The 19,201-nt window shown below is 51.8% G+C and overlaps 8 protein-coding genes across 8 annotated transcripts; 4 read left to right on the top strand and 4 right to left on the bottom strand.

The window, feature by feature from the left end:
- Nucleotides 1-575: 575 nt before the first annotated feature.
- AA0111_g11234 (hypothetical protein) lies at nt 576-2,273 on the top strand (the record flags this gene model as incomplete). Its single annotated transcript, XM_028645076.1, has 1 exon — nt 576-2,273. The coding sequence occupies one exon, from the start codon at nt 576-578 to the stop codon at nt 2,271-2,273; it is 1,698 nt and encodes a 565-aa protein (XP_028501156.1).
- A 556-nt stretch (nt 2,274-2,829) lies between these two features.
- On the bottom strand, nt 2,830-4,175 carry AA0111_g11233 (hypothetical protein; the record flags this gene model as incomplete). Its single annotated transcript, XM_028645075.1, has 3 exons — nt 2,830-3,891; nt 3,941-3,955; nt 4,005-4,175. 3 exons carry the CDS (start codon nt 4,173-4,175, stop codon nt 2,830-2,832), a joined length of 1,248 nt encoding a protein of 415 aa, XP_028501153.1.
- A 1,693-nt stretch (nt 4,176-5,868) lies between these two features.
- On the top strand, nt 5,869-7,902 carry AA0111_g11232 (hypothetical protein; the record flags this gene model as incomplete). The annotated part of the gene is made up of 3 exons (XM_028645074.1): nt 5,869-5,889; nt 5,937-6,795; nt 6,845-7,902. The coding sequence occupies 3 exons, from the start codon at nt 5,869-5,871 to the stop codon at nt 7,900-7,902; spliced, it is 1,938 nt and encodes a 645-aa protein (XP_028501152.1).
- Nucleotides 7,903-8,247: 345 nt separating this feature from the next.
- Nucleotides 8,248-11,176, bottom strand: AA0111_g11231 (hypothetical protein; the record flags this gene model as incomplete). The annotated part of the gene is made up of 3 exons (XM_028645073.1): nt 8,248-8,704; nt 8,756-9,174; nt 9,221-11,176. 3 exons carry the CDS (start codon nt 11,174-11,176, stop codon nt 8,248-8,250), a joined length of 2,832 nt encoding a protein of 943 aa, XP_028501162.1.
- Nucleotides 11,177-11,438: 262 nt separating this feature from the next.
- Nucleotides 11,439-11,591, bottom strand: AA0111_g11230 (hypothetical protein; the record flags this gene model as incomplete). Its single annotated transcript, XM_028645072.1, has 1 exon — nt 11,439-11,591. The coding sequence occupies one exon, from the start codon at nt 11,589-11,591 to the stop codon at nt 11,439-11,441; it is 153 nt and encodes a 50-aa protein (XP_028501136.1).
- A 488-nt stretch (nt 11,592-12,079) lies between these two features.
- On the top strand, nt 12,080-13,074 carry AA0111_g11229 (Ras-related protein; the record flags this gene model as incomplete). The annotated part of the gene is made up of 5 exons (XM_028645070.1): nt 12,080-12,100; nt 12,161-12,173; nt 12,233-12,622; nt 12,698-12,778; nt 12,944-13,074. The coding sequence occupies 5 exons, from the start codon at nt 12,080-12,082 to the stop codon at nt 13,072-13,074; spliced, it is 636 nt and encodes a 211-aa protein (XP_028501181.1).
- Nucleotides 13,075-13,733: 659 nt separating this feature from the next.
- AA0111_g11228 (hypothetical protein) lies at nt 13,734-15,433 on the bottom strand (the record flags this gene model as incomplete). Its single annotated transcript, XM_028645069.1, has 2 exons — nt 13,734-15,017; nt 15,068-15,433. 2 exons carry the CDS (start codon nt 15,431-15,433, stop codon nt 13,734-13,736), a joined length of 1,650 nt encoding a protein of 549 aa, XP_028501182.1.
- Nucleotides 15,434-15,907: 474 nt separating this feature from the next.
- Nucleotides 15,908-18,734, top strand: AA0111_g11227 (putative secreted protein; the record flags this gene model as incomplete). The annotated part of the gene is made up of 2 exons (XM_028645068.1): nt 15,908-16,097; nt 16,147-18,734. The coding sequence occupies 2 exons, from the start codon at nt 15,908-15,910 to the stop codon at nt 18,732-18,734; spliced, it is 2,778 nt and encodes a 925-aa protein (XP_028501179.1).
- Nucleotides 18,735-19,201: the final 467 nt, after the last annotated feature.

Raw genomic sequence — 19,201 nt, 5'->3', positions numbered from 1 at the left:
CACGGAATGTTCCGCGCTAGAAGCATGCGGACGAATGCGCAGATCGGCTTTATCGATTCGCAACTCAATTACCTTCTAAGTGATCTCAGCACATAGTCGTTCAGTTCAGTGACTTGGAGTCTAGCTTGTCAGCAGCACGTGTCTGAATCGCGCAGCTCATGTGACAGGCCATCGACTTAGGCTACAACCATTTCTGGGACTGTAGAATCCATACGTGCATGTGTCCAGGCACCGCTACGACTATACTTTCAACTTTCTAACAGGTATGAGTTGTGGCAATTGTCGTTTTGGTCATGAAAAGTCGAATGAGGGTGCGCGACGTTTGTGGCTGCGGCTGAACATCGATGCAGCAATAAGCACGCTTCCCCCCAGCTTGACTACCTATCTATTCTCGTAGCCTTCACTTGCGAAGGACTTTATAAATACGTACTACCACTCTAGAACGCTACTTCATCTCTTCAAGGTGACCGCTGTACAGCGGCTTACATTTGTTAATTCACGTCTTGATCTTGGTCACGACAGGAGTGTTGCGTAAAGGCGATCTCAGCCTTATCAGTGGATGTGATATACAGAATATGAGACTGCTCAATGTCAACACACGGCAGCTGGAGGAGTTCTCTGGTGATGCGGTACCTCCGTACGCAATTCTCTCGCATACCTGGGGACCGGAAGAAGTCACGCTACAGGATCTGGCAAGACAAGGACACCAGCAGAAGCAAGGCTACACCAAGATAGAAGGGTGCTGTCAGCAAGCGACAAAGGAAGGATTACTCTGGGTATGGGTAGATACGTGCTGCATTGACAAGACGAGCAGTGCGGAACTTTCGGAGGCTATCAATTCTATGTTTCGCTGGTATGAGGCCTCCAAGGTGTGTTACGCCTACTTGCAGGATGTACCATCCGCATCAGATATCTACGCGCAAGACTCCGCTTTTCGAAATAGCCGATGGTTTACTAGAGGATGGACCTTACAAGAGCTGCTTGCTCCGCGACTGATACGATTTTACGACACCGCATGGATGCTAGTTTCCCCTACAAACACCAGAGATTCCAGCAATACGGCTGGCGAAGCATGGATCGCACTTCTGAGCGATGTTACGTCTATTCACAAATACTTTCTCCTTCATCGTTGGTCCCTGCGATTCGTTTCAGCAGCATACAAATTCTCATGGATGGCGAAACGAAGGACGACTCGTGTGGAGGACCAGGCATATTGTTTGCTAGGTCTGCTTGACATAAATATGCCGTTGTTGTATGGGGAAGGTATCAAAGCCTTCATTCGGTTGCAAGAGGCTGTTCTGAGCGGGTCGGACGACATAAGCCTTCTGGCTTGGGGATACAACCTTCCTTGCTCGCCAAACGATTCGTACCTTGCAACATCACCAGCAGCATTTCTTGAACATCCAAAGGAAAACTTTTGGCGGCATCGACGGACATCAAGAACTCATACTACCGTGACTGGACGTGGCTTACACATCGAGCTTTTCATGGTTCTTATTGATGCGCAAGAAAAGATCTGGTTAGGCATCGTAGAAGAGCAGCAGCAGGATGGAGATCGTTTCGCAAGTATAGGAATCTTGCTCAAGCAAGACCTGAGAGGAGACGGAAAATTGTTTGCGAGAGCTAGCGGCTGTCCACCTGTTCGCATCTTCAAAACCGGCTTCTGGAAAGGCATAGCTCACACTAGTGGATGGAAATTGATATACATCGGGCATGATGGTTGGCATCCTTTCAAGGTCACTGAGAGCAACGTCTGGGACAGTCGTCCACTTCTTCCACGACTCGACGCGCCTTCTTCTAGACCTTCGTTCATCATAAATATCTCCTCAGTTAGCATTATGGGATACTCATTCGCAAGCTCGTGGCCATCAGTCTTGCAACGCTGGCCTGGCTTCCTCGACGGATCCGTACTCGTCTGCGTTGGGCCACACAGCAACCTATTCTACATGATATTTTCCAATGAAAAACAGGAGAAGTTCGCGTTAAAAGTGCATCTTCGATGGAACAAGTACAGCCTGAAATCAGCAGACACATTATTTGGTGCACTTAGCGGCAAATATTGCGTGACGGCTGCAGAGCACTGTCGCGGAACAAAGATTGGGTCAAAAGCTCCACAGTTCGCCAAGGACATACATTGGAGCCCTTACTTGGCTACGAGAAACATTGTCACCAATGAAAATGGTCATGTGTGTGCAACATATGAGGGTGGCTCAAGAAAACAGCCTCTTGTGGAGCTGGCGTGGAAGAAAGGTCTCTACATTGAAGGAGGATAAACACCAATCTCGCACAATGTTGTATTGTCCGCGATGCTCATGTGCTTTTTCAAGGCGATCTCGCATACCACCAATGAAAGCGAGGGGAAGGAACAGGGCTGGTCAACCGGTACTTCAAGTATTCTCCAAGATGGTAAATAGTAATTATTTGTTTGTGTCTCTGTATATGATTCCTAGTTCGTATGCAATATAGCATATGGCTTATCACTGAATAGCAAATGGGTATATAGATGTGGCCAATTTGACCAATGCCTGCAAGCATTTACATAACGCCGTCATACCAACATGCCGCTTGTCATCACTTCAACTCAACTCACAAAAGTGTATCACTGACTGCTTCTATCCTTCCACCGCCGCCCAAATCTATGTGTAGCCTTCATTAGGCTATGCCTGTCCACTGCGCCGATTGTGGTGTGCGCAAGGATTGAGGTCGCATCTGGTGTGCTCGTGTACCACATGGGTAGGCATGTCTATAGCCGACCTGATGGGTGCCGTCCCGTTCCCGGTTGCTGATGAGTCGTTCGACACGTGTCGAGTGTTAAGGTTCCTTTGTCGTTCAGCCTGGTGGCGTGGCTCGACGGGTAGATTCGCTCGTTCGAATAGGTGTGGATACACTATCTCGCTGCATATCCCTCATCGCCTCAGCATAGTCGTTCTCAGCAACCAAATCTCTTCTGTTGTGGTTGACCATGTCGTCAATAAATTGATGTTGTTTCTTCTGCACGGGTTGTGCATCCGCCCTCATTGGACCGTCACCTAACGCACTGGGTACAATATCTTCCGGATCCAATCCAGCATTAGAGTCCCGGTAATCCGGTTGATTGGGAAACATGACTGAGTCTTTGTGAGGCCTGCGCGCCCGCTTTGGCTTGTATGGGAAGTTGCTGGGATGTATGTAGTCGCCATCTGGGCTGCGCACATTCTGAAGCGCGTTGGCTTCCCTCTCCATCTCTTCCCACGTGGCGACAAGGTTGTTGTCAGGACGACTCCGACTATCGCTCATGTCACCCGAAAAGCTGCCCAATCGACTGATCCTGAAGGCTCGCAGGCGGTCGAGCGCCACCTTGAAATCGTCGAGAACAACAGAGTCCGTCAGGCACTTGAAGACAAATGCAAACTTCCAGAAGGGATTGATGCCTGTAGGACCTGGAAGACCAATAGCCCGTGTAACGGTAAGAATGTCTAGGATGATGAAGATTATGCTGAGCAACATGGACAACAACATGATGCCGAAACGTGGCGAGATGCGTATGATTTCTTTGAGGCTCAGTTCGTACTGGGTCTTGATGACCCAGAAGAGATAGATGGTGGTGAAAATCCACCAAGGATCGCGACATAGCGCCTCGTACGGCCGTGTAGACAGAAATATCTTGTTAACGCCATGGAAGTAGGCGAAGTTGGCGTATATCTCCAGGATCCAGTATGACTGAGCGAGGATTACAGTGCCGATGAAGATGTAGCTGACAGGCTTGGAGAGAAATGGTTTAATCTTCATCCAGGCAATGACATTATGCAGAGACCATGAAGCGTTTAGGAAGATGGCGGCAACGGAGAGCCACCACGCGTGGACAGGACTGGGGAAGAAGAGCCAAAATCCTTGCCATATGCCGAGGATGAGCTAGAACTGATCAGTACGGACGTAAGCAGACGTGTTAATGTGGACTCACTTCGAGTAGAATTAACTAGATGGTTGTCAGCGGTGGTCATTGCTCAAAGGGCTTCTCTACTAACCTTGTGCAACAGCACGCCTCGCCTCATGTTGGCCAGCGTGATGAAGGCCATGATGATGAGGGACCCAACCAGATAGCCCTGCGCCCATGCTTCCAGTATGAGTTCCTCTGGGTCACTGGGCTTGGGCACCACTTCATGCTCCTTCCATTGCATATCCGGTATGGGACTCATGGTGTTCGCAGAATTTTCGATGTCGGTTCCGGAAGCCGGGGCAGATGCCGAGGAAGCGTGCTGTGATGTCACAACGCGAAAAGCTTCAAAGTCAATCTCAGCACTTTTACCATGGCAGGCGTGGTTGTGAGCGACAAGGACGGGTTTATGAGGAAAGATGGGGAATGAGCACAAGAACAAACGGGCGCAGCTGGGCGTTTCTCGTGGCGCGCCAGTTCTCCGCATCTCGCCATGACCTTTACGGGCGACCGTCATCCTGGAGGCTCCGGGGGCCCGAGTGCGTGCATGTTGGTGCTTTGCCTAAGCAAGGCGTAGTGCGACTGAATCATGACCGTGGCGCTCAGTCGGCCACTGGCACCACGCGGCCAAGAAGTGTTTGTCGAAGCTGTAAATACGCCAGCCGTTGTCGACATAGCATCGAGGCCCTGAGCCATTGGCTGGCCCGGCAAGTCTTTCGCTGACGCCCCCGCCACCACGAACCACTGCAGTGTTTGCAGTCCGACTTCCGCAATGGAATGGGGACTGGATGCGCAAGCTCGTGCGAGAAAAAAACCCCCCCAGCTGTTGCGAAAGCGGTAAATGGCAGCACAGAGGTGCGTACCGTGCAACAAACACACGCGTTGTGGTGCCTGGCCGGCTAAAAATTGAAGCTCAGCACGCCTTGACCGGAACTGGCTTACCTTAACGCCGAGTGCTGGCAGGTGCATGCCGCATGGATGTTGCGGCGGGTGAGCGACATGGGGCTCAACCGACGCTGTGGCCTGGGCCAGTGTCCTGGAATCTGGGGACGAAGTCTATCTACATTGTTCATCTCCTTGCATCTAGTCGTTTCGTGTGCGAGGCTGATTTCGCTTGAAGGATAGTCCATCACTAAGCGTCCTTGTTTGTGTGGAGGACAATGGTGGTAGTACGTCAAAGAACATGTCTCAAACGAGCAACGAATGGCGTCTCTGCAACGTGACTGCACAACAGCTGCAACAGGTAAACCCTTCTGCTCAGCTTGCGACGACGGATGGTTATGGAGTACATGAGGTGAGATAGTTTTATCCGGAGGCTGTGCCCGACGCAAATAGGCCAATGGTCTATAATGGTCGAGGCATGTGTACATGGTGGTGTTGGTGTCGCTGCCGAGGGACGTCTTGGGCCCTGAAGCGACTAAGGAGCGTTATGATTTCAGGATCGACAGGTGAGGCCAGCACGCGCCTGCAGGTGTGGTTAATCTCCCGACGTCAACAAAAGCCCAACCAAGGAAAAAGTAGCTTCGGCACCCAAATGCGATAGTTTCGCTGGTGACAAAAGTCTAATGCGACGACCGGGTCTCTGGGTCATCCGTGGACCTCGTACTGCATAATTGTCCAGCACAAAGCTTCTGTGCATGGACGAGTACGATGATTGCGACGGCCAAGGTGGCGTTGGCGACGATGTCAGGCGCAAAGGTTCGGCAGATGAGTAGTGAGTAGTGAGTAGTCAGCATGAGGGGGGGGGGGAGCTTCGATGTGTTTCGACTCATGCTGCATGCAGCCTTCACTCACGGTGAGTGAGGCACATGGCAACGCCTTGGGGAGAACGCGCTAGCTGCCCCGCTGAAGTCATGGACAGTCGCCGCGTCCAACATTATTTGCGGCCGACGCGCGCAGAGTCCCGCCCTAGCTCACGACATCCAGCGACTGCAGCAGAAGCATCGTAATTCAACATGTTCAAGAAGAAACCAACTGTAGGAATAATTCCGCACGTACTCGCGCTCAGACTAACCCTCGCCAGATCAAGCCCCTCTCCCCGCTCAAGTCTAGCGACCGCCGCAGGACCGCCGACCAGATCATCGCCGACTTTGGCATAGAGATTCCCGTAGAAACCGACGCGAGTCCTGAAGACAAGACAGCCTCCACCGCCGGCCTGACCGCACTGCGCAAAGCAATACTCCCAGAGAATGCCCTGTCGGCGCGCTTCACCACCACCGCAGGGCCCGACCTCAAGCAAGTGTCAGGAACAATATACGTAGGCAGCCATGAGGGCACAGGCGGACATCAGAGAGTCCTGTGGGTCAAGGTTGGCGACAGGATGTACCCTACCGTCTACACCCTCTGGCACAACCCCCGCATAGTCCCGCTGCTATACACGCCACTCGTCGTCGTCGAGAAGATGCAAGGAGGCGCCGACTTGATGACGCCTGGTCTTCAACGAGGCCCGCCTTTCCCCAAGAGAGCGACCAAGGGCGCAATCGTCGCCGTTGCAAGTCTCGAGGCTCCGACTGTCCCCATGGCCGTTGGCGAATGCACCATCGACGTGAGCGCGCTGGGCAAAACCCAAGGCACCAAGGGCATTGCTGTCTCTACCTTCCACTGGGCAGGCGACGAGCTGTGGTCTTGGAGCTCAACAGGCAAGGCGGGCAGTGAGCCTCCTGGTATCCTCGACGGCTGGGACGACGACAATGGCGACGAGGCGAGTCTCGCTGAACGCACCGCAGCCGTAGACTTGGATGACGAGGACGGCGGTGTTACTCTCGATGCCACTCCCACCCAACGGTCAGAGGCGGAGAAATCACAGGGTGTGCAAGGCGAAGATGCGCCATCTAACAATGACTTCATCGACGTTCTTGAAGATAAAGAGCTGACAACCAAGGGTATGCCTTTTCCTCTTCACTACATCAATCATCTGCTGACAAGCTTCAGAAATCGATGAAGCTTTCAAGAACGCATTCTTGTACGGCGTCCGCTACCACATGGATCACAATAAGGGCCATCCTTCCTACGGCCTCGACTTCCCGCTCTCGCAATCAAACGTCAATAACATGCTCGTCCAACCATTCCTCCCCACCTACACCCCCGCGCGCACCGCTTCGCTCCAGATCAAGAAGACAAGTTGGAAGAACCTTAAGAAGTTTATCAAGTATCTAGACAAGCAACAGATTCTCAAGTGCAAAGACCGCGACGGCAATGAGGTTGTTGTACTCGATATTGATTTCAAGGATCGCCAGGTTGAGTCGTTCGTTCCCTACAGGTTGCCAAAGAAGGATACCCCAGCCGCAGCGAGTGCAAACGGCAAGCCAGCTGCACCCCTATCCGCCGAGTCTTCCGTTGGCCAAAAGCTAAAGCTTGTCTCGGTACTGCGGCCCAAGGAGAAACTAGCGCCTATACTGGGTGCCTCCAAAGCAGACCCGCGCGGTCTCTACACCCCAGCGGAGCTGAAGCAGCTTCTCATTGCATACGTAGAGGCGGAGAACTTGATCGACCCCAAGAACAAGCGTCTCATCCGCATCAACCCCCAGCTCGCAGATGCTCTACTCGCTTCGTCAGCAGCTGACAATGCCGCGCTGTCGTCAGGAGTCATGCCCAGAGACTCCCTGGCTGAACGCATGGTCGCTGCGGCATCCCCCTTCCACGCCATCATCCGCAACGACGCCGACATTGCTGATGCGAAGCCCAAAGCCGGTGCACCACCCAAGATTCAAATCACGCTGGAAACGCGCAGTGGCAACAAGACAGTGACCAAGGTGCATGGTCTAGAACCATACTACATCTCACCACAGCCGCTCGCCGATGAGCTGAGAAAGACATGTGCAGGTAGTACGAGCGTCGATAAACTGCAAGGATCAAGCCCCAAAGCCCCTGTCATGGAAGTCATGGTCCAGGGTCCTCAGAAAGACGCCATCATGAAGGCTTTGGAGAAGCGAGGTGTGCATAAGAATTGGGTGGACGTTGTAGATAAGACCAAGGGTAAAAAGAAATAATCCTGCTAGGCATCAACGTGGAGTAAATGATACCCAACTTGCCTTCTTCATTCATCGCTTTTCCCATCTATCATGAGGCATCACGGGATATATCTATCAACACCATTCGTACCATATCTGCTCATGTGAACCTATGATTATTCTCGTTAAACATTTTCCTAGTACGCTATCACAGGGTATCGTATACACTAAGAAGGAAACGAAAATGTCATCAAGTCGTACCTATAGAGAGCAAGTCGCAACTTGACTTCGTGCGACCCGGAAGACTTGTACAAAAGTGGTTCTGATAACTTTGCCCATTACTCAAAACTCCGCCAGGAGGCTTTCACTGACACGTTTAGACTTCTAGCCTGCACGCTTCGTTGCATCACCATCTTTGACTACTCCCTTGGAGCTCTCGTTGTCTGCCATGAAGCGTTCGTAAAAGTCAAACATGCTGTCCTGCCCATCCTTTCGCATTTCATTGATGCATTGCTCGGGTGTGATGACATCGGCAATGGTCTGAATCTCTTGCTTCCATTCTTGGACATACTTTGCCTTTGGCTCGGTATGGACGACGTAGAAATGGCGATAGTCGCGACGCATGTCGACTTGCAGTCCAGCATAGTAGCGGATCATGTTTAGGTTGGCGGCTTCTTTGCTACGAGCGACTGTGTTGAAGTAATCCACAGGCTCGCATTCGGCGATGGCCCGGCGCTCGGAGAGTATGGGATATTTGTCGGTTACAGCGCTTAGTGGAACAACCGGATCATCTTGCTCGATGTAGTTGGTTTCGGCGAGGAGCGAGTAGAGCTTGGCACAACTGCGTCAAATTTAGCAATAAATCAAATTGGGTCGAGTGTAGTGGGCGAACCTCTGCATGTCAACATCCCCAGCGTTCACATCCATTGCATGGTCTTCGCATCTCTGAAATAGATACTCCATCAACTCTGGCCGGACACACAGCCGCCACAACAAGCTGGCGTCGTCGACTTCTTGCCATGGAGCCAGCGGGCCTGCGCGCCCTCTGAGACTCACTATCTTTGCGAAGAAAAGCTTGACAATTTCCAAAGCAAGTTGTGGCTTCGTCTCAAAGACTTCCTCCGTAATGTAAACGAATCCGCCAAGTGGGAAAATTTCAATGCGCTCATATTGAAGCATGGGAAGACCATCTGTCAAAGCATGGTCGTAGTCGAGACTTGGTTGAAGCCCAACCGACCAGAGACGGACGTTCTGACGAAGAACTTCGCCGAAACCGGGAAATGCTGTGAAGTATTCAACGTCCGGATGTACCTGATAAGTTTAGCATTAGTCTCACTCGCAATGTGTGATTACGCACTATAATGATGCCTGAACCTCCTTGCAAAATTTGCTGCTTGAAAACAGCCCATGCACCCTGATAGCTCGTACTAGCAACCTGGACATGGTGCAATAATAACCATCGAGTAATGATCTCCAACTCTTCAAAATGGTCTTCGGGATGGTACATTAGAAAAGCCCTACTCTCAAGCAGATTGGCAGCTTCCTCGCCGCCATTGCTCGCAAACATATCCTCAAAGTCCAATGCGCAGACTGATTCTCCGACCGTCCGCAACTGTTCGCATTTAATCTTGACCTCATTTGTAATGGGTGGAGGCGGAGGCGGAGGTGGTGGCTGAAACGAGAACTGCTGTGGTTGTCCAGATGGTATGGGAGAAGGGATGCGTGTTGCTTCATTGGTCGTGGGTGGCTGGACGGTATCATCGATATCCATATTGTCATCCATATCTGGTATAGTATCAGACGTCTGATGGCCTTCATGTGGTGCATTTGCAACAATGCCAGTCTCTCTATGCTGGTAAGCACATTCCTGTTCTGTATTTCGACAATCGCCTCTGTTCCAGTACCAGCAAGTAAGCTGATTCGGATTTAAAGACCTTGTAGTCCTCTTCTCTTCCAGCTGGTCTTCTATACTACCAAGCTTCGGTTGCTGGTCAGGATCAATTCGTACATCGCCCATTGAGGGATCGCTATGATTTATCCATCCAGTATTTTGGTGAGCAAAGAGACAACCCTCGGCGGATTTTCTGCAACCTTTCTGCCCGTTAAGCCAAAACGGACATGTGAGTGGTGGTTTGCGGTATTTGCCGGGTATCCTGCCTTGCATATCAGCTATAGAATACTCGCGGCCCTTTTCATCCTTATGCCTATGCATAAAGCGGCATTCCCTCGCACTTTTCGTGCAGTTTTGGCTAAGCCTCCATTGGTAACACACCTGGGGAACTTTGTCAATCTCCCAGGGTGCTAAGGGTATGTTCCCATCAGCAGACTCTTGCCATGGAGACTCATCGTTCTGGGGCTCTTCTGCAATGATACGCCTATGAATAGGGTCACGACGAGCGTATGGATCATGGTGTGGTGCCGGCAGTTTTGGGACGATGAGATCAGGTGGGGCATTGACGAAATTGAGAGCAGCAACATCGGGTGTGCCCTCTCTACGGGACCTCATGTCTACCTCGTGGTGTCGACGGAGTGTCTGAAAATGAGTTTTCTTTGGCAAGGCAGTAGCTTGACGAGGTTGAGGCTTGGGCTCGTTTACGATTCTGATGCCACTACTCTTTCCTGAGCTAGTTGTGGTCTTAAGGGCACTTGGCTGCGTCGCAAGAGAGACTGATCGCTTTGCAGCACCTGAGCTTGTACTACTGGATTGCAGAGTGTCATGAGCAGCGGAGGCACTACCAGCTTCAGCGGTCGTAGGTTTACCGTTGTTACTCTTTTTTCGTTGTGTAGAAACTGTCGTCGTTTGCCTATCTCGGAAACCTGAGTCTGCTTGCGGCAGTGAAGATCTTCGAGGCTCTTGGCTCTTTGCTGGTCTTGCGAGACTTGATTTCGTGACTGACTTCGGGTTTGGAGTAGTCGTAGCACGTTTCAATGAGGTACGGAGTGATTGAGCTGAATTTTGGATTGGCCGGCGCTCTGTATTAGAACTCTCCACGCCCATGGACGTATGCCTTGTATTTTCCGACGTTGTAGCCATCTTTGCCATCAATGAGTCATCTGTCAACTCTCCTTCGGAAGAAGAGGATTCTGACTGCACTATAGGAGGCTTACGCGCTTTAGGAGGCTGTCTGACAGACAGCCCCGAGTTTTCCGTAGCAGAACTTCCCGCAAACAAGTGATTGAGTTGACTGGAGTCTGCAGCTTCTCTTTCTGCGAGAGTAGCTTCTAGAGGTGATACCTCTTGTTGGCCGTTGAGTGCTGCCTCATATTTTGCTATGTTATCTTCGCACAGCTTCTTGAAATCAACCTTTTTCATACTCGCTTTCTTTTCGTTCCATAGTTCCAACGCGGTAGTGGTTGTGGGCTCATCTGGTAGTGACGTAATCTGCTCGAAGTTGACTGCTGGTTCCCAAGTGCCTAAATCACGTCAGAGATACGCGATGGATGCTTGTCTGGAACGGAACGGTGCACGGTTTGGTCCTGTTCTTCAGAGGGGCTATAGAGTTTTGAGGGGCAATGGTAGAATACTTACACCTTCAAGGCTGGTTAGCTTGATTCAACGACACCACGAGGCAGACCTACTCCTCAAGTGGATAATTTTCCCATTTGGTCAAGTACTTCGTAGCCGCGCCGAACGGATGCACATCCCAGGCGTCCTGCCACTTCTCCGCCAGAATACATTCTACGTCGTATTCTTCCTCGAGCTCGTCTTCATCAGGGTGCAGTGACATTCTGGCGAACGCTATAGAGGTGAATGGCTATGCCAGCTTCTGATTGGTTAAGGGCAGTAGCAGACAACGCGTCAGGTCTTTCTCTGATTACGCGTCGGGTCGCTGCTGTCATTCGGGTTGCAACAAGAAACTAGAGGGCAATTGTGTCTATCTAGGTGCATGTCCAAAGGCGAGATGTTTGCGGCGACGCAAGCAGACATGGAGGTGTTGGAATGAGCGAGGGCGCGGAGACTAGCGCCTCGCTTACCTAAGAAGGCATAGGCTTGTTCGCTCCTGGGGTGCTGGCTGGTGCTTTGACGGTGGAGCAGCGACTCCTCGAGGCAGCGAGATAGCGCAGTACTTGGCCACTACCCACGACGACCTGATTCTGAGCTTTTCTGCTTGCCTTGATACCCCAAAGATATCCAGGCTCTGCTTTCACGACTCTCGCCGACACATCGACTGAGACTTCCACCTGCCCACCTGTCACTTCCCCACCTACCGCAACAATGGCGAACGACGAATATGACGTGAGTCTCCGTACGACAGCGGCCCTATGTGTTCTTGCATACTGACGATAGTGCACATAGTTTCTTTTCAAGGGTACCTACTTTCTCCCCCACCTTAGTCTTCCTGGTCTCGTCGCCCGCTAACCCCCGCAGTGGTGCTCATCGGAGACTCTGGTGTCGGTAAATCCAACCTGTTGAGCCGGTTCACGCGCAACGAGTTCAACCTCGATTCCAAGTCGACCATCGGCGTCGAATTCGCTACCCGCTCCATCCAAGTTGACGCCAAGACCATCAAGGCCCAGATCTGGGATACCGCCGGCCAGGAGCGATACCGTGCCATCACCTCTGCATACTACCGTGGCGCGGTCGGCGCTCTGCTTGTCTACGACATCAGCAAGCACCAGACATATGAGAACGTGACGAGGTGGCTGAAGGAGCTACGCGACCATGCTGACTCCAACATCGTCATCATGCTCGTGGGTAACAAGAGCGATTTGAGGCATCTGCGGGCAGTGCCAACAGAGGAGGCCAAGCAGTTTGCAAGTACGTTTACTCATCCTGTGACAGTGGCGTCTGCATAGATACAGCCTTCGACATGTATGCTGACACTCTCCGCAGGCGAGAACAACCTTTCCTTCATCGAGACGTCTGCCTTGGACGCCAGCAACGTCGAGCTTGCCTTCCAGAACATTCTCACAGGTACGTTACTCTACTATAAACAACAAGTAGCAGCGACAACAGTGGTTGGCGCAAAGCTTGGAGTGACATTGGTTGGCCCAAGTGGACATGTGTTTACACCGCCACTTTTGTTGGCACTTCAGCCGCAAATATCGTTAGCATGAGCCGTTGCTAACACTGCTCCAGAAATCTACCGCATCGTCTCAAGCAAAGCGCTCGACCAGGGCGAGGGTAGCGGCCCCGTCCTCGGCAACGACCGCAAGGTGCTCGAGATCAGCAAGTCGGCCGACGCGGAGCAGAAGAAGGGATGCTGCTAGACGATAACGAAAATCTACAAATACTCTTCACCTACAATCTGTTTGCGCCGGGTTGCAATGCATGTTTTGGCGAAGCAGCGAGGGAGGGAAAGCTCGGATATGGCGAGCAGGACTACGATACAATACGCTTCACGTTTAACGCGTGGGATACAAGACGAGATGATGCAAATGCCCAAACTTGGCGTCCAGGAAGTCGCTCACTTTACGTCTGCTTTGTCTCTACAGGTGTCAGGGTCTCTGCTTGGTTTTGCATGCTGCGAGGAGTATCTCCTTTGTTCGGTTCGGGGCTGGAGGCGGTAATGCGAATAGCGGCTGTATGTACGGCGTGATTGCAATGTCAGCTCATGTTCAACTTGCCTCCTGGTATTCGCTTTATTCATCGCTTTTCGGACTCTGGATGTTGCAAATGGCTGACGCGTCAGCAAAGTCCTGGAGCGGCCGTTGTATCACATATGACGGAGTAGATCGACGGCTCCTAGTTTTGATCGGTCATCTCGGCGAATCGAAGATTCTTGATGTTCGGCATGTAATTCGGTCCTTTATGCATCTTCATCAGTATAGTCAGGATTCCTTCTAACTCGCTGGTCAGAATGCTTGTTTGTAGCACTTGGTACGGGAGGAGAGATTCATCAGAATGTAACAAATAGATTCGTAAATGCTCATGAAACGCCTATACCCCTTCTTCCATTCATGTCGTTAGGCCGCCAAGTATCCTCCGCTTTGGTCCCTGGGGGCAGGTAATGCGAGCCCTGTTCAGACGTCCTACGATAGCCCGAACTACCAGAATCATCATGTCTTTTCTCTTCTCTTGATTCGTGAAAACCGGGCATTGGATACGCTCCAGTATCCGGTATGGATGATGGACTGGCAGTGTAGACTGGTCGTGACTTGACATCTGTGGCCAATGGGAGTAGGGAACCGCTGTTCTTGGACTGCAGGGCCTTTGCGCGTTTATCTGCTTTCGCGGCGTCGTGCGTGCGGTCGTAGAGATATAGACCCACGAATGTGAGCACAAAACCAAACGCTTGGACTTTTGTCATGGGTTTGCCGAACCAGACAACAGCGAACACAATGACAAAGACGCGCTTGATTAAGCTGGCAACCGAGTAAGTAACTGGTGACACCATAGATAGCAAAACAAAGGCTACAATGTTCTGTCCAAAATGGAAAGTGCCGTTGAAAAGAAACTCGAGTAGCAAGCGCCCGTGATCTAAAGCTTCAGGGTGGTCTGATAGCTCGATAGAAGCGTCATGCAGAAAGTCAAAGATAAGAGTAAACCCTTCGGACCAAAGCCAAAGTGGAAGAGTAAAGAGAAAGGCCAGGCCAGAGGAATAACAGAGGAGGTTCAGTTTATCCGGTTTGGTGAACTTGTTCGGTGGGAGGCCGTCTTTCTCAGCAGCTGCGGCGTCGTTGAAGATTTGTTTGGAGACGATGTTCTGAACGACGAAGAGGATGGCGCTGGCAAAGGCGGACATCAGGCCGATCAGATTTGCATTGAAATCGGCCGAGCATGCCAGTATGACTCCTAGGGTGAGTGGGATGAGGGAAAGGTATGTGGGTAGCGAGTACTGGATCTTGAAGAAGATGCTGTATGCCATGACCGTCAGGAGCGGCGAAAGTCCCTTGATAGTGTGTACCAACGAAACAGGTATCCTTGACGTAGCATCGGCACTCAGAATGTGTCCGCCGATCTGGAAGCATGTCAAGGGCAGCGTCGCCATGATCAGCTCCTTGGATGGGGTACGAATGCCGTACTTCAGGAAAGGCATCGTCTGTTTTAGGCGTGGGTATTTCCTAGCGAACATGGCGAGTATCAAGCACCAACCGGATACGAAAGCGAATTGGACGGTCGTGAGGGTAATGGGCTTCGGTAGGGCGGTCAGGATGGCCTTGGAAGACATGTTGGTGAAGATGGAGGTCATGTACCACACACCGCAGAGCACCTGCGCCTGTTAGCCATAGGCCATAGCAAACCATGCGTATCGCGACCTACAATGAGCTTTGGCGATAGTGGGGCCTTGAGCGCGTCTGCAAGTTCATGCGCATTCTGGCTGACACTGCCCTTTCGCGTCCGTATAGTCCTGAAGGCCTCTGACAGGCTCTTCTGTCGTCCATGTCTGTTTGAAGAGGTCGACGCTGAGCCGTTGATGCCCCCGAACCTAGCCTCTTTGCGCGGATGCCACCTGTCGCCTGGTATCGTACTGCCATTCGTCTGCGCTGCATGGCTAGGACTGGCAGAGCGCGACGACGTGTGACCGTATATGTGGTCTTCCTCGGGCGTGGGCAGTAGATCGGGCTGGAAAGCGGGAAACTTGAAGGTAGCGTTGGGACTTGAGTCCCGCGCCAACGGAGGCGTCATGACGACTGCGGGATGCAAGGTGGTTGGGGTGTCGTAGATGTATTCGCTACGCCATGGGGAGGGAACCGATGCTGTAGGCGACTTGTACTATATGCGCGGAACCGTGGCGCACTCCTGCTACATGTACGAGCACAAGGGTGGCACAAGCAGCGGTAGCGATGGAGGGGTACCGTGGATCGTCGCGAAGGATTATTCCACGAAGCGTGGTGTTGAAGGCAAGCGTCGCAATGGATCCGTAATTAGCGGAGAATTGTCTGGTTAGTGACATACGCGTTCCGGAGGCGGTTCGGATCTGATAGCTAGGGCAGGAGGCGACAGGGATTCCAAACCACCGCCCATCGTCAGCCAAGCTCTGTCCATGAACCCTTCACCACCTGCTATGTCCGGTAGAGATCTTCCGCCGCGATAACGTTGCTTTTCAAAAGCGCCATCTCTCCCTCTCGTCATGTATCGAGCCTCTGTATACACCAGAACATGTTCGTTCCGATGAGCCGGCCGTCGCTGCCGCACCTACTCTGTACTTTCCTGTTCCTGCTGCAATTGGGTCGTGCTACGGAACATGAGCCGCTCGTGGCCCCACTAGCAAGCCGACAGGAGAGTGTCTCCTTGTTCTCCTTCAGCGATACATGGCACGTCCTGGGGCCTTTTCAGATGGGAACTCGAGGTACGTCATCGCCCACGTAGCCTGGAGACGATATACCGACATTTTGTAGAGGCGACATGGGGCGCAGATCCACTCGAGTACTATGGCGGCTTCAGAAACCTCCAATATGACCCCAAAGCAACATTCCGAAGCTCATTGCCCACTAACGGAACCGCATCGTGGAATGTCACCCAAGCCGTGAGGACCATGAGCGATGCTACGTCGGCCAACGCCTCCTTGAGTGTGGCCTATTCAAACGTTGACTGGGACTTCCTGAAGGTCGTATATGGATGGGCTGCCGTGCAATATCAGGCCTGGGCTCGTGGCGAACTTCACGTCGGCGGCAACGAGACTCAACACCTAGTCTTACACACAGATACTATTCTGGAATTCTGGGTAGATGACCAGCACTACTTTGGGGGAGATTTCTATACTTATCGCAAGGCGCCTCCTGTTCTGCATCTCCAACCTGGCTCGCACAGAATTGACATTCGTCTAGCTCGCGACGTGAGAGCTTTTGGTGGTATTCTGGAGCCTACCATTGATGTTGTTGTTGACGTGCAAAAGGCCATAGGATCTTTGGAGCTTGCAAAACCTGGTATTCTAGTGTCCGATGTCGTCGACGGAAAGCTTGCCTCGTCAATTGGATCAGTGTACTTGAGAAATACCGGGGAAGAGGAAATTGAAATCCTGAGCATTCAGCACTCAAGTGTGAGCCTTTATGTCTCTTTCGCGGAGTTGGCAATGGGCGCGCAGTCATTGTTACGCAAAGATACTGATATTGCTGACCAGGGAAATCCTAACACGTCGAGTGACTCGCATATGTCCAACATTATTGTTCCTGGTCAAACGAAATCCATCGCCTTCAATATCACTCTCCATGGTAGCAACACTTCATCTGTGGATTGCGATATTACATATAAGACAGTTGGTGGTACCCGCCAAAACATCCTACGTGCGTCCCAAACTCTGAACCATATCGGTCTTTACAGACCCCAAAAGGTCACATTCCTCCACCCTGGTGGCATGGCTTCGTACGCCATGCTTCGACCCCCAGCAAAAAATGTAACATGCCCATCAGGACAATTAAAACTACCCGTATTGCTGCAACTCCACGGAGCAGGCCTCGAGGCTGACAACCCTATGGTTACTGGCGCCCTGGATCCGGTTTCTGACCTCTGTGCTTGGGTACTGTTTCCTACTGGTGTCACACCGTGGTCCGGTGACGACTGGCACAACTGGGGTTTCGCCGACGTTGAAGCGGCAATTGCGGCAATTCCAGACTGGATCGACAACAATCGCTGGACAGGCTATGATGTTGATACGAACCGTTGGATAGTCTCAGGACATTCCAATGGCGGACAGGGTACTTGGTTTGCCCTTACTCATAGACCTGACAAAGTGCTCGCTGCAGCACCAGTCTCCGGTTACGCCAGTATCCAGATGTACGTGCCATATCACCTGTGGCAAGCTGCAGATCCTGGTCGCACAGCGGTCATCAGTGCATCCATCAACAGCTATCGTCATGAGATGCTTATGCCCAACGCGCATGGCATACCCGTTCAACAACAGCATGGTGAAATTGACGACAATGTTCCAGCATATAATTCCCGCTTACTAGCAGAACAATTATTCCGCACTGGAGTTAGCCCTGGTGTCACCGGAGCCAAAGCCAGATACAACGAAGTGGCAGGACAAAATCACTGGTGGGATGGTGTCATGACAACACCCGAGTTAGTAGACTTCTATCATACCCAGACAAAGAATAACGATACTCTGCCGCGGAAGATGGAGCATTTCCTCATCTTGATCGGCGATCCTGGAGACATGGGTAGTAAGAATGGGATTCAGGTAAAACAGTTAGAGGACCCAGGACGCTATGGCAAGGTTGGTGTTCGAGGGCACGTTATCAAGACGTCCAATGTCCGAAGTCTTGAGTTTAATCCCACCATCTGGAGGGAGTCGGTCACAATCGATGGGAAGGACTTGAGTCTAGCTGAGACAATAGCGGCGACTGTCTCTCCCATCAGTGTTTACAAGTCAGATGATGGCTGGACCATCGGCACACGTACTACAGACTCCACGCGACCTGAGAGGACTGGCCGACAGCTGGGCTCTATGACCGCTATCCTTCGTACCCACGGGTCATTCGTCATTCAGCACCCAGGCTCTGCTAATTCATCTCGCCTTGCGTTGCAAGTTTCACGCAATTTACACCAGTATTTCCAAGCAAACACTTACATTCTTTCCTCCGCATTAGATCCTCCTTCTCTGAACCTCACTGGCAACATCATCACTTTAGCAACCGGCTCCAGTCTCGAGGCTAGTCAGACGGATTTCCCAATCCACGTCGGAAAGTCCGGGATCACCATACGGGGTTACCGGGGACAAGCACATCGATACGGCCAGGAAGCTAGAGCTGCTGCATTCTTGCGACCACTCGCAGGCGAGCGTCTTGAGCTTGTCGTTTGGGGTGCGGATGATGAGGGGTTACGACAAGCGTCTCGGATTGTCCCGATGCTGACGGGTGTCGGACAGCCTGATTTTGTGGTCTTCGGTGAAAGCGCAAAGTGGAAAGGTATCGAGGGCGTGTTAGCCATGGGCTTCTTTGACTCTGACTGGGAGGTCACTCCAAGTAGTATCATAGAAAGCGAATGAGCGATACAGGGATCCAAGCCTAAAGAGGCAGTATCTGGTTGCGGGTAGCAAAGGCTCAACATTTCTCGTTGGGCTTGTGAGGTGCATATTCTGTACTCTAGGGCTACGGTGAGCGCAATGTCTCAGGAAGTAGGTAGATCTGATTCAGTCCCGACAGTCGAACCTTTCGTATTCTGTGCGGAATCAGTCTTTTCGGGCACGATGCTCTTTCCGTTTGCTGGTGAAGACGAATGCGGAACGTCCCGACGCGACGCGCCTCCCTCTAGTTGCGCTCACCTAGTCTGCTGAGAAGTTTCCATTGCTGTCTCCCCACTACTCCGACTCCTCTTGACTTCGCTTCAGTCTCTTCCTTCTACCCTGCTGTCGTTCTTTCCTCACGACGACACCTTCTGCGATCTTCTGATTTATGTGCATTTGAGCTGTTCTCTCGTCGCTTCTGCATCTACTTTGGCTATATACGTCGCCAA

Source organism: Alternaria arborescens (assembly GCF_004154835.1).
Source record: "Alternaria arborescens strain FERA 675 chromosome Unknown contig_46, whole genome shotgun sequence".
NCBI classification, from domain to species: Eukaryota; Fungi; Ascomycota; class Dothideomycetes; order Pleosporales; family Pleosporaceae; genus Alternaria; species Alternaria arborescens.
The sequence above is the reverse complement of the archived record's forward strand: the minus strand, read 5'-3'. Positions and strand labels throughout refer to the sequence as shown.